The 16,595-nt window shown below is 37.2% G+C and overlaps 2 protein-coding genes across 2 annotated transcripts in view; both read right to left on the reverse strand.

Moving 5' to 3' along the window:
• LOC142352294 (xaa-Pro dipeptidase-like) overlaps positions 1-16,595 on the reverse strand; it is a 453,762-nt gene that overhangs the window by 276,315 nt on the left and 160,852 nt on the right. The window lies entirely within an intron of this gene.
• LOC142351932 (cholinesterase-like) lies at positions 5,325-6,901 on the reverse strand. The gene has a single exon (XM_075404198.1). The coding sequence runs from the start codon at positions 6,850-6,852 to the stop codon at positions 5,542-5,544; it is 1,311 nt and encodes a 436-aa protein (XP_075260313.1). The 5' UTR covers positions 6,853-6,901; the 3' UTR covers positions 5,325-5,541.

A 16,595-nucleotide genomic window follows, 5' to 3' on the forward strand; every position in this document is an offset into this window, starting at 1 on the left:
CAAATAATGACAATTTGATCGACACAATTCAACAGAATTTGAATACATCCGCATCACAAGAAACAGCATATTATTCAACCTTGGATTTGAAGTACGCATACAGTCAACTTAAATTAGATCCGGAAACGGCTCAACACTGTAACTTTAATATTATTAGCGGTGAGAGAACTGGAACATACAGCTTTATTACTGGTTTTTACGGTTTAACTGATATGCCAGCAGCTTTCCAAAAAGTGATGGATTACACTTTAGTCGGACTTCAAAATACTTATTGTTTTCTGGATGACATTATAGTAGTTAGCCGTGGTTCTAAAGAAGACCACTTAAAACTCGTCTATAAATGTTTAAAAAAATTAGATGAGGTTAATTTACGAATAAATTTAACTAAATGTCATTTTGCAAAAACAGAAATTCAATGGCTAGGACATAAGTTTAGTCAATCAGGAATAGCTCCACTTGAGTCAAAAACAGCGGCAATCGCTTCCCTATCAGCACCTAAAAACTTAAAACAACTTCGATCTTTCTTAGGTTCTGTTCATTATCTAGGAAAATTAATCCCTAATTTATCTCAATTGTGCCATCCCCTTCGCCCATTATTAAAAAAGAACACAAAATTCATTTGGAACACTGAACATGACACACACTTTCAAGCAATTAAAAATAAAGTAGCAAACGCCACAGAAAATACACATTATAATCCTCACTTGCAAACGCGGATCAAATGCGATGCTTCAAGAGCGGGATTAGGAGCAGCATTAGAACAACCTTCACCTACGGGCTGGCATACAGTTGCATTCGCGTCTCGTTTCCTCAACTCTAATGAGGAACGCTATGGCATTAATGAACTAGAATTGTTAGGCGTAGTGTGGTCTGTAGAATATTTTAAAAATTAATTATTTGGCAAATCATTCACAATTATCACTGGTCATCGAACATTACTTTCAATTATGAAAGAACATAGGTCTAATAAATCTTATAATAGTAGATTAACACGCTGGATCGATCGTCTTTTACCTTTTGATTTTAATATCGAACATATACCTGGTGCAAAAATGGGGCTGGTAGATTATATTTCTCGCCAACCAAATCAAGAAGCAAAAGTTACAAACAAATATGACGAGGAATTTGCGGTAGCAACAATTACCCGCATTCGCGACGCTATTGCTGCAATTTATGTAAATACCACACCACAAACCTGTCAATCACAGCACTTTAACAGCGTCACTCAAACACATTCCACACGTGCCTCGCATCCTCGCACAACAAACTATTCCAATTTGCTTTCTGCCATTAATCGTAATACCACTCAGTTGCTTCTTGAAAACTCTGCAAACGCAGCACAGATCAAGTCTAATTCTACTACTAGTACAACGCCAATTCAGATCCAAACACATCTCAATACTCAGTCAAATACATCTCATATCCATTCAATCCACAATCACACGATGAGCAGCTCAGCATCTAACCCGCAAACTCCCCCTACACACAGTCGGGTCACCTTTCAGTCTACCCCTAATTCCGCAGTGAATACTACCAGATCGTCCAATGAAGGCCAAACTTCCCCAAACTTGGACCTGTCAAAAAAAGAGGTCTTCGAGAACAACCTCACGCAACTCTTCACGAAGGGCTTCCTGGCGGTTCTCACCAGTAAGGATGCAGTCCTGAAGGAAGTACGTGACTGCATTCTTCAAAACAATCCTCAAAGGTGTAAGGAAGTGAATCCTTACATTTTCTCATACTGGAGAGACCTACATGTCCACTCGGGCTGTGTTTGCGTGGACGAACGAGTAGCAATTCCGCACTCCATTCAGGACGCTGTCTTGGAAAGCCTCCACTGAACACATCTAGGAAGTTGGGGCATGATAACGCTCGGGCAATACGCGTTCTGGCCGTATATGCACCGAGAAATATTGAACAAAGCGGCTCAGTGCAAGCCTTGTACTGATATTGGTAAGAATCATAAGCCCGTTGTTCCGGCGTCTAAATGGAAACCTTTACTACAATGTACAGAGCCGAATGAAGAAATACAAATTGATTTTGGAGGACCTATCACAAATGAAAAAGATCAAGATATTTATTTCCATGCATGTATTGATCGTTTTTCTAAATATCCCACTGTAGAAGTATTTAACAAAGCTAATGGACCAAATGTTCTTAAGTTTTTAGACGACTACATTCAAATCCACGGTGTTCCCCGAAATATTAGATTAGATCAAGCACTTTGTCTAATAGGTTATAAAGTTAAAAATTTTTGTAAACAACATAATATTAACATACTCACTGCCCCTGCAAACGCTCATAGAGCTATAGGATTAGTGGAGCGTTTGATACAAACTATTAAAAGACGCTTAAGCTGCATGAAATTAGACAATAGAAATAAAACATACACAATTAAAGAAGCAATAAAGTCAATAATATATCAATTACGTATATGTAAACAAAAGACAACAAACGTAACTCCTTTCCAAGCACATTTTGGAAGAAAGCCAAACACACCACTAAGTAATATAAGTACAATACCCAAATCATCTAATCTATCATATGAAAACATTCTTCACCACTATTTAGATGCCGATACCGTCCCTGTTGAAGATTACTTGGACGAAAATGGATGGGTGACGGGGGATCGGAGCGATATATTGATCGAAGAGGCGATGCAGAAAGCACAGGTAGACGCGGGACGCCGCTATAATGGGGATCACAATAAATCTATCTCGCGTTTCATCATGCAGCCCAAACTGAACAATCCTATTCCACGCACAGAGCAGTCACTGGATCTTAAACTGGCTCGAAAAGTCACAAAGCGCTCCAAACGGGACCTTCGCGGATTATGGGAAACCCTGGCCCCGGGTAGTACAGTTGTCCGCACATCTGATACCACTACGGTTATTAAGGAACCAGGAGTACCCGAAGTCTGTGTCAGAAACAGTGATATTGCCAAATTCGGCACCCGCGCCGAACGAATTACAGATATTTGGGAATACGCCAAACGACGACCCCTCCCATATGAGAAAACCACGGAGGAGAAGATTTCTCAACATACAAAAGAATTAAAGAAGAAATTTTGCGGAGAGACTAAAATCCGCCATCGATCAACCCAATCTGATGCAGCATCAGGAGTCTTCTCAGCAAATAGCAACATCTCCAAGGCAATGGCGTCTCGAAAACCTAGAAAGCCCCAAGCAGGAGGAAAGCGTTCTCGAAATACGTCCGCAACTTTGAACACATCCAATGCCTCGTCTGTTGCCGCCTCTTCAGTGACATCATCTGTTGCTTCCCCCTCAACCTCTCGAAATAAACGTACTCGCCGCGCTCCAGATTACTTCGGATTTGAGAGTTCGGTGTGCTCAATAAGTGGCGATTCAGCCGCTCCTGTTTCGAAGAAACAAAAACCAACGAATCCAGTTATCCATCATTCAGAAAGAAGACCATCATTCAGGAAGAAGCAGCACAGCCCCCTGTTCCTGATACATATTACGAGCTGCGAGAAGTGAGCCCTCCTGCACCTCCTCCAGTGGGAACATGGTCTCCTGAGAGCTACGAATTTGAGGACTATGCAAGAGAAATCAGTATGAGCGTCTTTGACGCAGAAAACCAAATTTGAGTTAAAACTTTCAGACTAAATTTGTTAAAATGTTCAAATTTCAATTCTGTAATTGTTCATTTAAAAATGGATTCGTATAACTTTTCCATTCATTTCGTGTTTATGTTCGCTATCTAACCGTGTTCGTGTTGAATATACTTTAGTTAAAATTGATGTTGCTCATGTAACCATATACTCTACGTTATTAATTTTGCGGGATTTGCATCGCGATTGTGCCTTAATTTATATTGCATGCATATATTTTACCGTAAATGTTGAAAGTTTGCATTGATTTAGTTTTCTCCTGCATTTGACCCTCCTTTCCACTGTTCCTTCGTCAATTATCTGTTGTTGCTCACATTTCTTATTATTTATAATAACCAGTACATATGTTAATATTATCATAAATTTTACACTGTTACAGTTTAAAATTTTGCTCGAGCCAAAGATATGTGGTACGGTTGTACCATATTACGTCCATGTTTATTAATTTGTACTAAATTATTTTATGTTTGCCCTTGTCAGGCTATAAGTCATAGTTCATCTACAAGTAATTTACCGCCGACTAAAAAGTCAATATTTCAGATTGTTCACCTCCCCCACTTTTGACTATTTATTCATTCTCTTGAATCTTATTATCGAATTCAGTTGTTCTCAATCTTCTCTGTTTTCCTACCATAAAACAATCTAAGTGGATTCGACAAGGAATTCCGTACTCAATAATTTCATGTGCAATCGCGCCACGATTGCTAAGTAAATCTAAAAGAGGTAATCACAAGAATTAACCAAAGCTTGGATTCACACCTCGAATCCAGTATACAAACTTGAGGTGGAATTGCTTCGCGAGAGAGTGTCTCTACAGTTGGGGATATCACACTACTTTTAACGTTTACTTCAACAAAGATCAACGTTTACTTCTGATTAAGGACAGTGAATTGAAATTTTTTAGTTGTCTAAGCATCGTGCAGGTCTTTGGTCAGCAATTTTTTATTCGTCTGAATATAGTGCAGGTTTTCGTTTTTTTCAGCTGCCGCCTAAGTTCAATTAAACTTCCAGAGTGTTCTCGAATGTTCTGCCTATAATTATTTTAATTTGAGCTCCAGCTTAAGCTGCTGAAAACTATGAGAACTCTAAAGTGATTCCTATAGACAGTCATCTCAAATCAGGTCAGTGGTCTGCTTCCCGTACAGTTCACGTGACTCAGTTTACGTGCTTGAAGTCAATGAGAACTGCGAGAACTTCTGGCGTTTATCGAGAACTGCGAAGCGAATAAACATTTCAAACCAAAATTTCAAAGTGACTTCAAACAGTCACGCAACCTCTCTTAAAACACGTAACTTGCACGTTTTAAAATAACGAAAGTCAATGAAAGTCAATTTGTAGCTATCTATATAGCAACTTCTATCATTCTGACTTCTGACGCTGCCGACTTTCGTCAATTTATAACTTGCACGTGAATTTTTTAACTACTATCATTCAACTAAATTTGTATTGAAGCTCCGTTTTCAATTCCGGATTCATTCAGCTACAGTTTATAAGTACTCTCAATATGACCCATGCTAAGGTGTCAGACAGAAAACAGGCAAAAAAACGTTCATTTATGTAATTTTGAACTCATGACGCCCACCTTGTGCGTTCATTTTGGTCTGGACATATCAACTTTTGGGTATGGGACCTCAACCTGGGGAACTAACGAAGCAGAAAACGCTCGAACACCTTAAAAGGATCCTTAAATAATAAGTATTGGAAAAAAATTAAATCATTTGAAAATTAAATATTATACGCGAATTAATTCAAAGCATCTCTCAGAGTAATTTTTATGTCAATAATGATGATTATCAGCCTTCAGAATGCAAAATGCGAACAATTGTACAAAATAAAAATGTCAAGTTTTGATGAATATGCGTCTGAAATGACAAAAATAATTAATCAAAATTAGAATAAATAAACATTATGATCTAGCATAGCAAAATTATGAGTGAAATAGCGCACAGTAGAAAAGTGTGAATGAATGGAATAAAAGTGTGATCGAATAACATGGAAGTTTGCGAGGAAATTTGGGCTTCGTTTTCGCTCGCAGCTTGGTTCACCGTTTCTATCATTTTGGGTATATAGTACGACCAAAATGCACATTGTTCTCTCCGGGGTCCGATTGCGAACTCATTTTCACCCTGGCTATTTTCTTCTAAGTCCAGACGTTTGGCAATCTGCGTTGTGTTGTTCCACATTGGCCATTTACTCTTGGAACCCGCAATGTTCGGATCCGAATCGCGAGCAAAATTTGCCCAGTGCGACATTATGTTTCGGTTTAATGCCCGTTCGGCTCTCGTAGTTTTGGGGTGGTCTAGGAACTTTCCAAAGACCCACTCGCAATCAGCCCCGTGAACAACCCCCATCCATTCGGGCCAGTTTTCGTACCCGAAGCGATGTTGCAACGTGTACATATAAGCTAGATTTCTGTCGTGAGTTTCGGGCCATTTTTCAGCAGCTGTTGTAACGTACTCAGCAAACTGGTTTATAGGACAGAGGAAGTTTTGTTCACCAGTTGCGTCATCTAGGGCGTCGCGGTTGGAATCCGGGTTCTCAATGTCGGTCCAATTTCGGTAGTAAAATCTAGCCGACTCAAAGATAGGCAGAGGTGAGGATCCAAACGCTTTAAACATCGCGAAGTCGTACTTGGAAGCATTGACCGGGTTTTCACCCGTGAAGTCGTTGAAAACTTCGGGAATTTGGTAAATGAGGAACGAAAACCCTTCATTTCGGTTGGAACCCACCATAACCGGAACGTTTGCAAAATTTCCTTCTTGTAGCATTTTAAGCGGGAAATCTGGGATAAATTTTCCATCGACGTATGGACCAAATGGGAAGTTGAGATATCTATTGACCTTGTAATTCCAGAGAGTGAACTCTAGCATCAGAAGGGTGTCACCGGTTTGACCTCGTAAGCAGTCGGCAAATGGAACCTTTTTGTTTTCGGACGTCGCGCATGCGCTTTTGCTGACGATCCGGCGAAGCATGACGTTTTTCGCGTCAACTTCCTCCCTCGACAAAACGGCCCACACTGCACTTGGGGATCCACTTTGCAATATGGCTTTTGCGAACAGGTTACGAGTCAGAGGTGAGAGGACATGAATGCCCACACTTGCCCCGCCCGCACTTTCTCCGAACAGGGTAACCTTGTCAGGGTTGCCTCCGAAGGCGCGGATGTTTTCTCTGACCCACTGCATAGCTGTAAACACACAAATAAACACCATGGGAGACTTCAACATGAAAAATGCTTATGAGTAGCTTGGAGAAAAGCGTTAGCATTTCAGTGGTATCGTTAGGGAAGGAGTAAGTAGAAATTTAACATTTTTTAGCAAAACACCTTTGATTATTAAGCCCCCTTAACGATAATTAGAATTATAGGACGGTGAGGTCAAAGTTTTTTGCACCCATAAAGAACAATTGGTCTAGACTAAAGACCATGAATTAAATTGCCTCGCCTGTCGTTCAAGAGCATTTCTTCCGACATTTGTCGGTTTATGTTCAATTTTTTGAACTCCTCTTAGCGGGGAGGACAGGGGTGCTTTCTTTATGCTGATTTTTTTGTTATAGTTAATTTGGCGCATAGATAAGTTTTTCAGCGAGAAAATTAAAATTGTTAAAACTACATGCGTTTTTAAAAAAAAAGTGTAAAGGAAAGTTTTCCACTAAAAAGTATCTTTTCAAAAATATTTTGAAGAGAATCATTAGGGCATAGATTCTTAAATGCTTCCACTAAACTTTAACAAAGTGATATACAACAAAAATTAAAATAGGAACATCAGATTATTTTTCTGAAAACTTCATTTTCTTCTCGATGAAATGATGATCTCTTGAGGCAATTGATTAGGGCTTAACAAATCCAAAAGGACATCAAACAACTGAAACAAATCTGAGGAAATTGAGGGAAATAAACAAGAACTTGGTAGGCCTCCCTTAAGTTTTTCACAAGAGAGTGTTTTTCAACTAAGTTTTCACAGAAAATAATCTATTTGAAATTCTATGAGAAAAAAAACTAGCGGAAAGGTTACTGAAAGGGCCCAAAACAATAAAAGAATATTTCCATGTGACAGAAAAAAGTAGTAGTTCAAACAAAACTGCTTTTCAAACCTACACCTTCACCTACTTCAAGGAGTTCACAAAGTCGCTAAATCGAAACCCTTGAGGAATATAAAACCGACTATATATGCAAACTGTTATAAACAGATAACCTTTCAAGGATACATGAGATAAAGCCATTCCGTGTTGAAGTTTTCCACCGCTATTGACCTTAATTTTTACATTATTTCGACAAAATCTCGTACCGGTTGTCCAATCGCAAGTTTGATTTAGCTTGATTTCTTACTTACTTCGATCGTTTGATGACTTCTCATTCATTTTGATTTGTAAAATTTGCGTGTTTTGCATGTTTTACCCACTTGTGCAACCTAGCATATCATAGAAATCTGGAAATCTCTTGTGAATAAGAAGTAAACATTGGTCACCTTTTAACGACAAACACGTTGAAAGCAACCAAGCTTCTGAAACTGAAACACTGAAAAAGAAACAAAATCAAATTCACAAAATCAAATACATTAAAAAATTTTACAAAATCATTTCTCATGATTCCTATTTTCAATTTGAGTTTCTAACGAAGAAAAAAGTTGACAAAAAAAACAAGGGTTTTCATCAGAAATAACACTTATATAATTGTATACCTTCAAATTACCTACTAAGGTCACATTTAAACACGTAATATCAGATTTTATATCTGGTATCTTATATATCAGAAAACGTTGTCCACGCCCAATGTAAACAAACAAGCATCCCACTTGTTTCATTTGCTAAAGAGTCTTCCGTATTTCTAGATGAGATTGATCTCCAAAATTTTTTTTTAGTTTTTGGAATGCGTGTACTTTTTTTCAGCTTGGTAGTAGATGGTGTCCATCCACATAAACACTTATTCAAAAACAATAGAACAAAATTGAAACATGTTTTTATTGTAGTTAAAAATTAATTTAAAAGGAACAGAAGAGGTACAGTCAAATATCTAACCATTTCAGAGGGCACGCTAAAAAGAAACCAAAAATAGCAGACTTAAATAGTTCGTTGCAGATAATTTTAAATGTCAAGAACGAATAGAAACAAGTACATGCAATTCCAAGCAGAAAAAAACTCGTCAATTTACCTTAATTATATGAATTATAGACGTTCTCTGACTGCTTGCAACGTTCAACAGACCCAACAAAGTTAAGGTTATAAACAGTTCATTCAAAAACACAGCAACAGCTCTGATGGCCGTTTACCTCAAATTTCAAAACAAAGAAGTTTTAATTCAAAAACAAGCATTTCTGATGCTTTCATATTAAAGCATTGAAACCGTCGTGACACAGAATAATGAAAGCCCTCAACATATTAACAAGACAATAAAAAGTGTCCAGAGCAGCTGTAACCATCCTGCAAACAATTTGAATACGCTTACGCGTGTCCGTTTAAGTTGCTTTTGAAGAAACGGTTTATTAAGTGGTTACCAAAACGTAACAAAAGCCAAAACTGACAAACTACTAAATCAAACAAGAACAAAGTTGAAAACTTTTGCAACAAGCAACTGTAAGAAAAAAACAATCATAAAATGTTATAAAAACATTAGCTACAGATGAGAGAAGCAGTTTGTCCTTTCTCAAACAAAAACTGCAATTAGACAAACCTGCGACGACTTTTTTAATTACAACCTCATAAAATGGATTCAGGTGAATTGATGGGGGAATCAGTAAATGGTAGTCTAGTTATCTTGAAGTGAAAAAACATTGCAAAGACCACACAAGAGAAGCTGCTACAAACTCCTACAGTCGTTTGTCAGAGCGTCAAAAAAGTCAGAACCACAGCTTTTTTGCGCACAGATATTGACATGATGTATAACACTCAAAGTGACTAACAATCAAAAACCCGTGAACCCTCTTGCAATCGACAGAATTTGAGATACATATAATTTGAGAAACAAAGAAAGCAGAGAGCAGCACATTTTTTTAGAAAAAGAAACAAGAAAACAGTCAAAAATCCGACATGGAAGAAAAGATGCTAATTACAAGGAACGAAGTTTCCAAGTGCTACTGATCGCTATCCATTAAGATAGAACAACAATTGAAGAGAAAGACACCGACAACTTTGTCAAATACGACAAGTATAATTCAGATTCATACATTGAGGTTCCTCTGAGACATTTTGAGTACAATCAAAAACAGAGACGCAGCCATCCGAAAACCAATTTCATACAAAATTGCCAGAAACCTTTAGAGCTGAACGAAGAGTCAAACAAAGAACGCCTTTAATCAAAAAGATAATAGCATTGAAACATGTTTTTATTGTAGTTAAAAATTAATTTAAAAGGAACAGAAGAGGTACAGTCAAATATCTAACCATTTCAGAGGGCACGCTAAAAAGAAACCAAAAATAGCAGACTTAAATAGTTCGTTGCAGATAATTTTAAATGTCAAGAACGAATAGAAACAAGTACATGCAATTCCAAGAAGAAAAAAACTCGTCAATTTACCTTAATTATATGAATTATAGACGTTCTCTGACTGCTTGCAACGTTCAACAGACCCAACAAAGTTAAGGTTATAAACAGTTCATTCAAAAACACAGCAACAGCTCTGATGGCCGTTTACCTCAAATTTCAAAACAAAGAAGTTTTAATTCAAAAACAAGCATTTCTGATGCTTTCATATTAAAGCATTGAAACCGTCGTGACACAGAATAATGAAAGCCCTCAACATATTAACAAGACAATAAAAAGCGTCCAGAGCAGCTGTAACCATCCTGCAAACAATTTGAATACGCTTACGCGTGTCCGTTTAAGTTGCTTTTGAAGAAACGGTTTATTAAGTGGTTACCAAAACGTAACAAAAGCCAAAACTGACAAACTACTAAATCAAACAAGAACAAAGTTGAAAACTTTTGCAACAAGCAACTGTAAGAAAAAAACAATCATAAAATGTTATAAAAACATTAGCTACAGATGAGAGAAGCAGTTTGTCCTTTCTCAAACAAAAACTGCAATTAGACAAACCTGCGACGACTTTTTTAATTACAACCTCATAAAATGGATTCAGGTGAATTGATGGGGGAATCAGTAAATGGTAGTCTAGTTATCTTGAAGTGAAAAAACATTGCAAAGACCACACAAGAGAAGCTGCTACAAACTCCTACAGTCGTTTGTCAGAGCGTCAAAAAAGTCAGAACCACAGCTTTTTTGCGCACAGATATTGACATGATGTATAACACTCAAAGTGACTAACAATCAAAAACCCGTGAACCCTCTTGCAATCGACAGAATTTGAGATACATATAATTTGAGAAACAAAGAAAGCAGAGAGCAGCACATTTTTTTAGAAAAAGAAACAAGAAAACAGTCAAAAATCCGACATGGAAGAAAAGATGCTAATTACAAGGAACGAAGTTTCCAAGTGCTACTGATCGCTATCCATTAAGATAGAACAACAATTGAAGAGAAAGACACCGACAACTTTGTCAAATACGACAAGTATAATTCAGATTCATACATTGAGGTTCCTCTGAGACATTTTGAGTACAATCAAAAACAGAGACGCAGCCATCCGAAAACCAATTTCATACAAAATTGCCAGAAACCTTTAGAGCTGAACGAAGAGTCAAACAAAGAACGCCTTTAATCAAAAAGATAATAGCGAGCATTCCTAAGAATAATAGCGACCATCGTATAAGAGCGGGGCAAATAAAAAGCAATGGTGATGAGGACTGGACAAAATTCCGAGAAGCAAATGAAGTTAGCTACAAGGAGCAAAACATCGAAAAAATTTTTGTAAGACGCGATGTTGATACCAAAAAATCAAACGGCAAACCTAGTTCTTATTAACACGCTAAAAACAAACAAACAATACACCAATCGGATATTAGTAGTGAATCTGATTGTATTTCAAATCAGAAGTTTAACACTAACATCACAGGCCAACGGAAAACACAAACAAAAAAGCAGCCACGTCCACAACAATCAATAGCACAAAACTTCCATCCTTTTGACAGGAAACAAATCAACGAAGAATATCTTGCCCCTACTCAGAGGAAATCAACACACTACGACAGTAAGGCCACACAATCATCAGAAAACGAAATCGACAATCATTAACCAAACGACGACAACATCAGACCACAGAACAACTCAATGTACCAAGAAATGCGACCAAAAAAGACGAAAAGCCGGAAACAAAAAGCAAAAGACGCAAGATCCTTGATGTGGTTCTCAACTCAACTTGATGCCTGATTCAGAAAAACAAGGTCACGGCACTGCACATAGTCAGAGATTTTAATACAAAATCAAGAAAAGCAATGTCCTGAAGGGCACCAATTTTTAACAAACAGATCACATTTTCAACCAAATGGGTTCAGCTACGGAAGAGTCCTTGACAACAATCAAAACATCAACAAACGTAACCTACTTAGTCAAAAACAAAAACATTAACGGTTTCAATCAGAAATACAACTTCAACAAAATTACAGGAAGCGCCTTCAATAAAAAATTTAAAAATCCAAACAGTTTCAAGCTAAACACAAATCCACGACACCAGAGCGCCGGACCTACTTATACTCAAACAGAGACACGAAATCATAAAAAACAACAACAAAATTTAAGAAAGAACAACAGCCCAGGACCATAAACTCTTACTTGCAGCAACAACCAAATGATTTCATGGACAAAATCTCAAGTTCAATTTCGCGTAAATCCTGTTCTCCTTCTTCTTTACACAGGAGACGCATCAATAGAAACGTCTGGTCTTTCGAAGAGTTGGAGTGACAACACCCGTATTACAAACTCAATAAAAAAAGCACGCGGAATAAGAAACACAGATCACATTGCAGTACCAACTTTTTCAATGTACGGAGATGAAACTAAAACATCAACAGAAGTCCTTCTAGGAATTGGATATCTCAACAACACCTGACCTCTTTTCAATGTACCGGTGTACGCCATGTCAGCATCTGACGTTCAAAAGTCTACTGTACCAGTTAAAAGGTTGAATTCCATCTGCACCGACCATGATCATTATAATAAGATCAATTTCCTCAAAAACGAGATAATATATTATGAGTTATAGCTGGTGCGGGTGCCTTCATAGCAACAGTACCACTCAAATTCACAACCGGAGCTCCAGGAATGCCAAACAGAGTTTGAAACAGCTGGATGGACCGTTGTAGGACCAATACCGAACAAAAACAAGCCAACCTTCAATAAACAGGAAATCAATTACATCATCACAATGTACATCAAAATAAAACCCCAGAAAACCAGGAAATAGAGAACAAATCCTTCACGTGTTTTGGAAAAAAGAGAGAAAATACTTAGTGAACAGAATAAAAATTTTGAGCGCAGGTCATAGGAACCCTCTTGAAACACTAATAAGGACGACATGCCACAGTTTTTTTCGTTAGGGGATCTGACTGCAATGAAGAGATGACACTAAGCTACTTAACAACTACTTTCCTGCCAAAGCACAATTACAGCCACCTAAAACGCGACTTCAACAGGAACCAGTTCTACTTTTCGTTGCAACCAAACCATTGAAGTGGACATCGAGAACGGATCCTTTGATGAAACAGAGCGTAAATCCAATTCGAAGAATCCGCAAATTTGGTATCTCCCACGCCAATCCGTTGAACAACACAAGAAGATCAAAGTTAAGCGAATCACAAATGCAGCTTCAGTATACAAAGGACATTAACTTACCAAATCTCCTATGACCGCACCGGGTATACTATGCAGCCTTGTTTGACTTCTTCTGATATTTCGGCAAAACAAAATTGCCTTAAACGTTGATATCGAAACGATTTTAACGCAAGATCCATAATACCAGAAGATAGAGACGCACTCAGATTTCTGGGGATTAAACATGGTGAGGAAAAAATTTTCAAGCACAAGAGGCTATTATCTGGTGCATCATGTTTCCCGTCATTTGCAGTCATACGTAATGCTATTGTGGAATATTTGCAGAAGATAACAAATTACGTAATCCTGAAGCCTACTCAGCCATTGGAACAAATTTCTACGTGGACGATTACCTTAAAATTTTCAACACAACTGAAAATTCAGAATTCAGAACAACAGAGTATAAAAATACGTTTAAAAAAACTGGCTTTAAGATTACAAAACATTTTTGTAACGGCCGAAGTACCGTTGTGAAAATACCTGGAGAATACGCAGACATAGTGACAGAGCAAAATCTTTTAGGACAAAAGTGGAATGCGAAGAAACATATTTTACTCTTCACAAGACCAGACTTAAATTGATGTCAAGAAAATGCAGCAACGTCCATCGCTGTCACTGGCCGGATCATTGCTTGATCCCTTTTGAATCATCTCACCAATTTCTTCTGACTACGATGCATTTTCCAATCCATAGTCAAATAAGGTAACAAATGAAATAATCAGACTCCAAGAGGAATCCAACACAACTTGCTGCAATGGATTGACGAATATGAACGAATGGCAGATGTTTCTGTTAGTAGGTGCCTGATTCCTAACCCAGATAGCAAGCTTGAACTGCCTGCACACAGTCTGTGACACATCAAATACTGCAATAGCAGCCACAATATACATCAGATCTAGCGGCGCAGAAAAAATGACATACCAACTTGTGATTAGCACAGCAAGAAATGGACACATTAAAAAATCAACCATCCCGAAATTAGAACTGAACCAGTAGTTATGGGAGTAGAATTTGCTTTTCTTTGTACGAAGCAAAATGATAGCAAAGTTTGACAAAATTCAACTCTGGAGGGACAGTATGGCCACAATACGTTAAACTAAATCGACAAAAAGTCAAAAAGTTTTTGTAGCAAAAAAAAATCGCAAAAGCTTTAGCAAACTCTTAGTCAGAGCAAAAAAATTGTACCAGGTAAGCTCAACCCGGCAGATCATGAAACAAGTGGACTACTTATAGCAAAATTTGAAACAAGTATGGCTCTCAGCGCCAAAATTTCTCCGAGAAAATTATGTTGAAGATTTCGAAAGAGATCAGAAATTTACAGCGAGAAACGGTTTACATACAGACTCTGCAAATGCAGTAATTGACAATTATAATTTCTCGTATTTGAATAAGCATATGCAACAAGCAGAAACAGTGATGATTGCAGTCAGTATCTTCCGAAAACCACCAGTCACACACAGCTATGAAGAAGCACGACGCCACCTGTTGTGAAAATCACAGCACAAAAAAAAGCTTAAGATACCTTGCACAAGGAAAATTGTTAGACAACCGGGACAATTTATTAAATTTCATTCCTTCGGGTATAATGAAGACATAATACAAGCAAGAGGCAAGTTATAGCACGCTAAAGTACTCTACAGCCAGAAATATCCACTTATTCTTGATAGTAAGAGTAACATTAATAATTATTAATTCAGCAAGCCCAAAACAACTGCAGACACATTGAGAAAGAATTATTCCGAGCACGCCAATAGCAGGTCTTCGTCATTATTGGACTGAAGCGATTTTCAAAAATACTACTAAGCAAAACATGCTTTATTTGCCGTCGATAGACAACACAAAATATCATACACCTAAAGGCCGACTTCCCCAGTTTTAGATCCGCGGACGCAGAAAAACAACATGCTTTTTTAATTGTTGGGCAAGAATTTTTCGGCATCTTTCACTTCGAGCGAAGAAATCACAAATTAGAAAAACAATATGGATCTGTTTTCAACTTTCTTGTCACTAGAGCGGTTCATCTCGAGCTCTGTTACAGACATTGGACACAGATACTAGCCATCTGAAGACTTGCATCGAAACAAATATACCCGAGCTAACAACTTCTGACAATGGATTGAACCTCACATCAGCGAAAAAGCGTTTTCGATATGAGCAAAGTCAATGTTGACAACAACTACCTTAAGTCCCATTACAGCAGCCAAAATATTAAATCAAAACAGGACCACCTCTAACCATCCACTTCGGTGATATCTGGGAAAAGCTAATTGAATCTGCCAAACTTACGTTGCTAATAATATCTGGCAGCCAACAATTGAAAGTAGAAAATTTCTTAAAATTGTAGCTGAGACTGAGGGCTTCTCAACACCTGGCCAATCTGTGATGTCTTCTCAGACACAAACGACGAAGAAGCTTTTTCTTCTAATTTTTTTTGTTAGGAAGCTCTTACAGCCCTTTAGCACCACTGACATCAACAAACCGAACATTTAGTAAAAAAGGAGATCTCTTACACACAAACCTTACTGGATCATTTCTGGAGAAGTTCGCAAAAGTAATTTGAAACAATTATCCCCGAAAGTTTGAATTTCAAAAAGCCGTTGTTTAAAATTCCATAATCATCTGGTCGGGAAGCAGAAAATCTAATGTTCAACTCCACGCGAAGTCAAACAATTGAGCAAATCATTAAGTCATCAATCTCCCTAAATCCTATAACGTAGTCAGAATCCGGCTTAAACTCTTTCTTTGTCTTCAGCGACACCATCAAGTTCTCGCTTTTTTTCCTATTCGACAGTTTGACATAAGCTGCAGTCTCAAGAATTCAACCAACATAACTACAACAACAGGATTCCTATCGACGGAGTCTAAAGACTATGTTGCCGACAATATTAAAAAAACTTGAACTTTCTCAGCCCCGATAAAGCCTAATAACTACTTTCTACATCCTTGTCATTCAACAACAATGCACTGAAAAAATGAAAAAAATCTTTTAATAATTTTATGTATTTATTTTATATATAATTATATGTATATACATATACATCTATATATACATATGTATATATATATATATATATATATTTGCTTGAGTGTATATATATGTATATATATATATATATATATATATATATATATATATATATATATATATACATATACATACATACATATATATATATATATATATATATATATATATATATTTATATATATATATATATATATATATATATATATATTTATATATATATATATATATATATATATATATAT

The sequence above is a fragment of the Convolutriloba macropyga genome, chromosome 13 (genome assembly GCF_964194025.1).
Source record: "Convolutriloba macropyga chromosome 13, txConMacr16.3, whole genome shotgun sequence".
NCBI classification, from domain to species: domain Eukaryota; kingdom Metazoa; phylum Xenacoelomorpha; order Acoela; family Convolutidae; genus Convolutriloba; species Convolutriloba macropyga.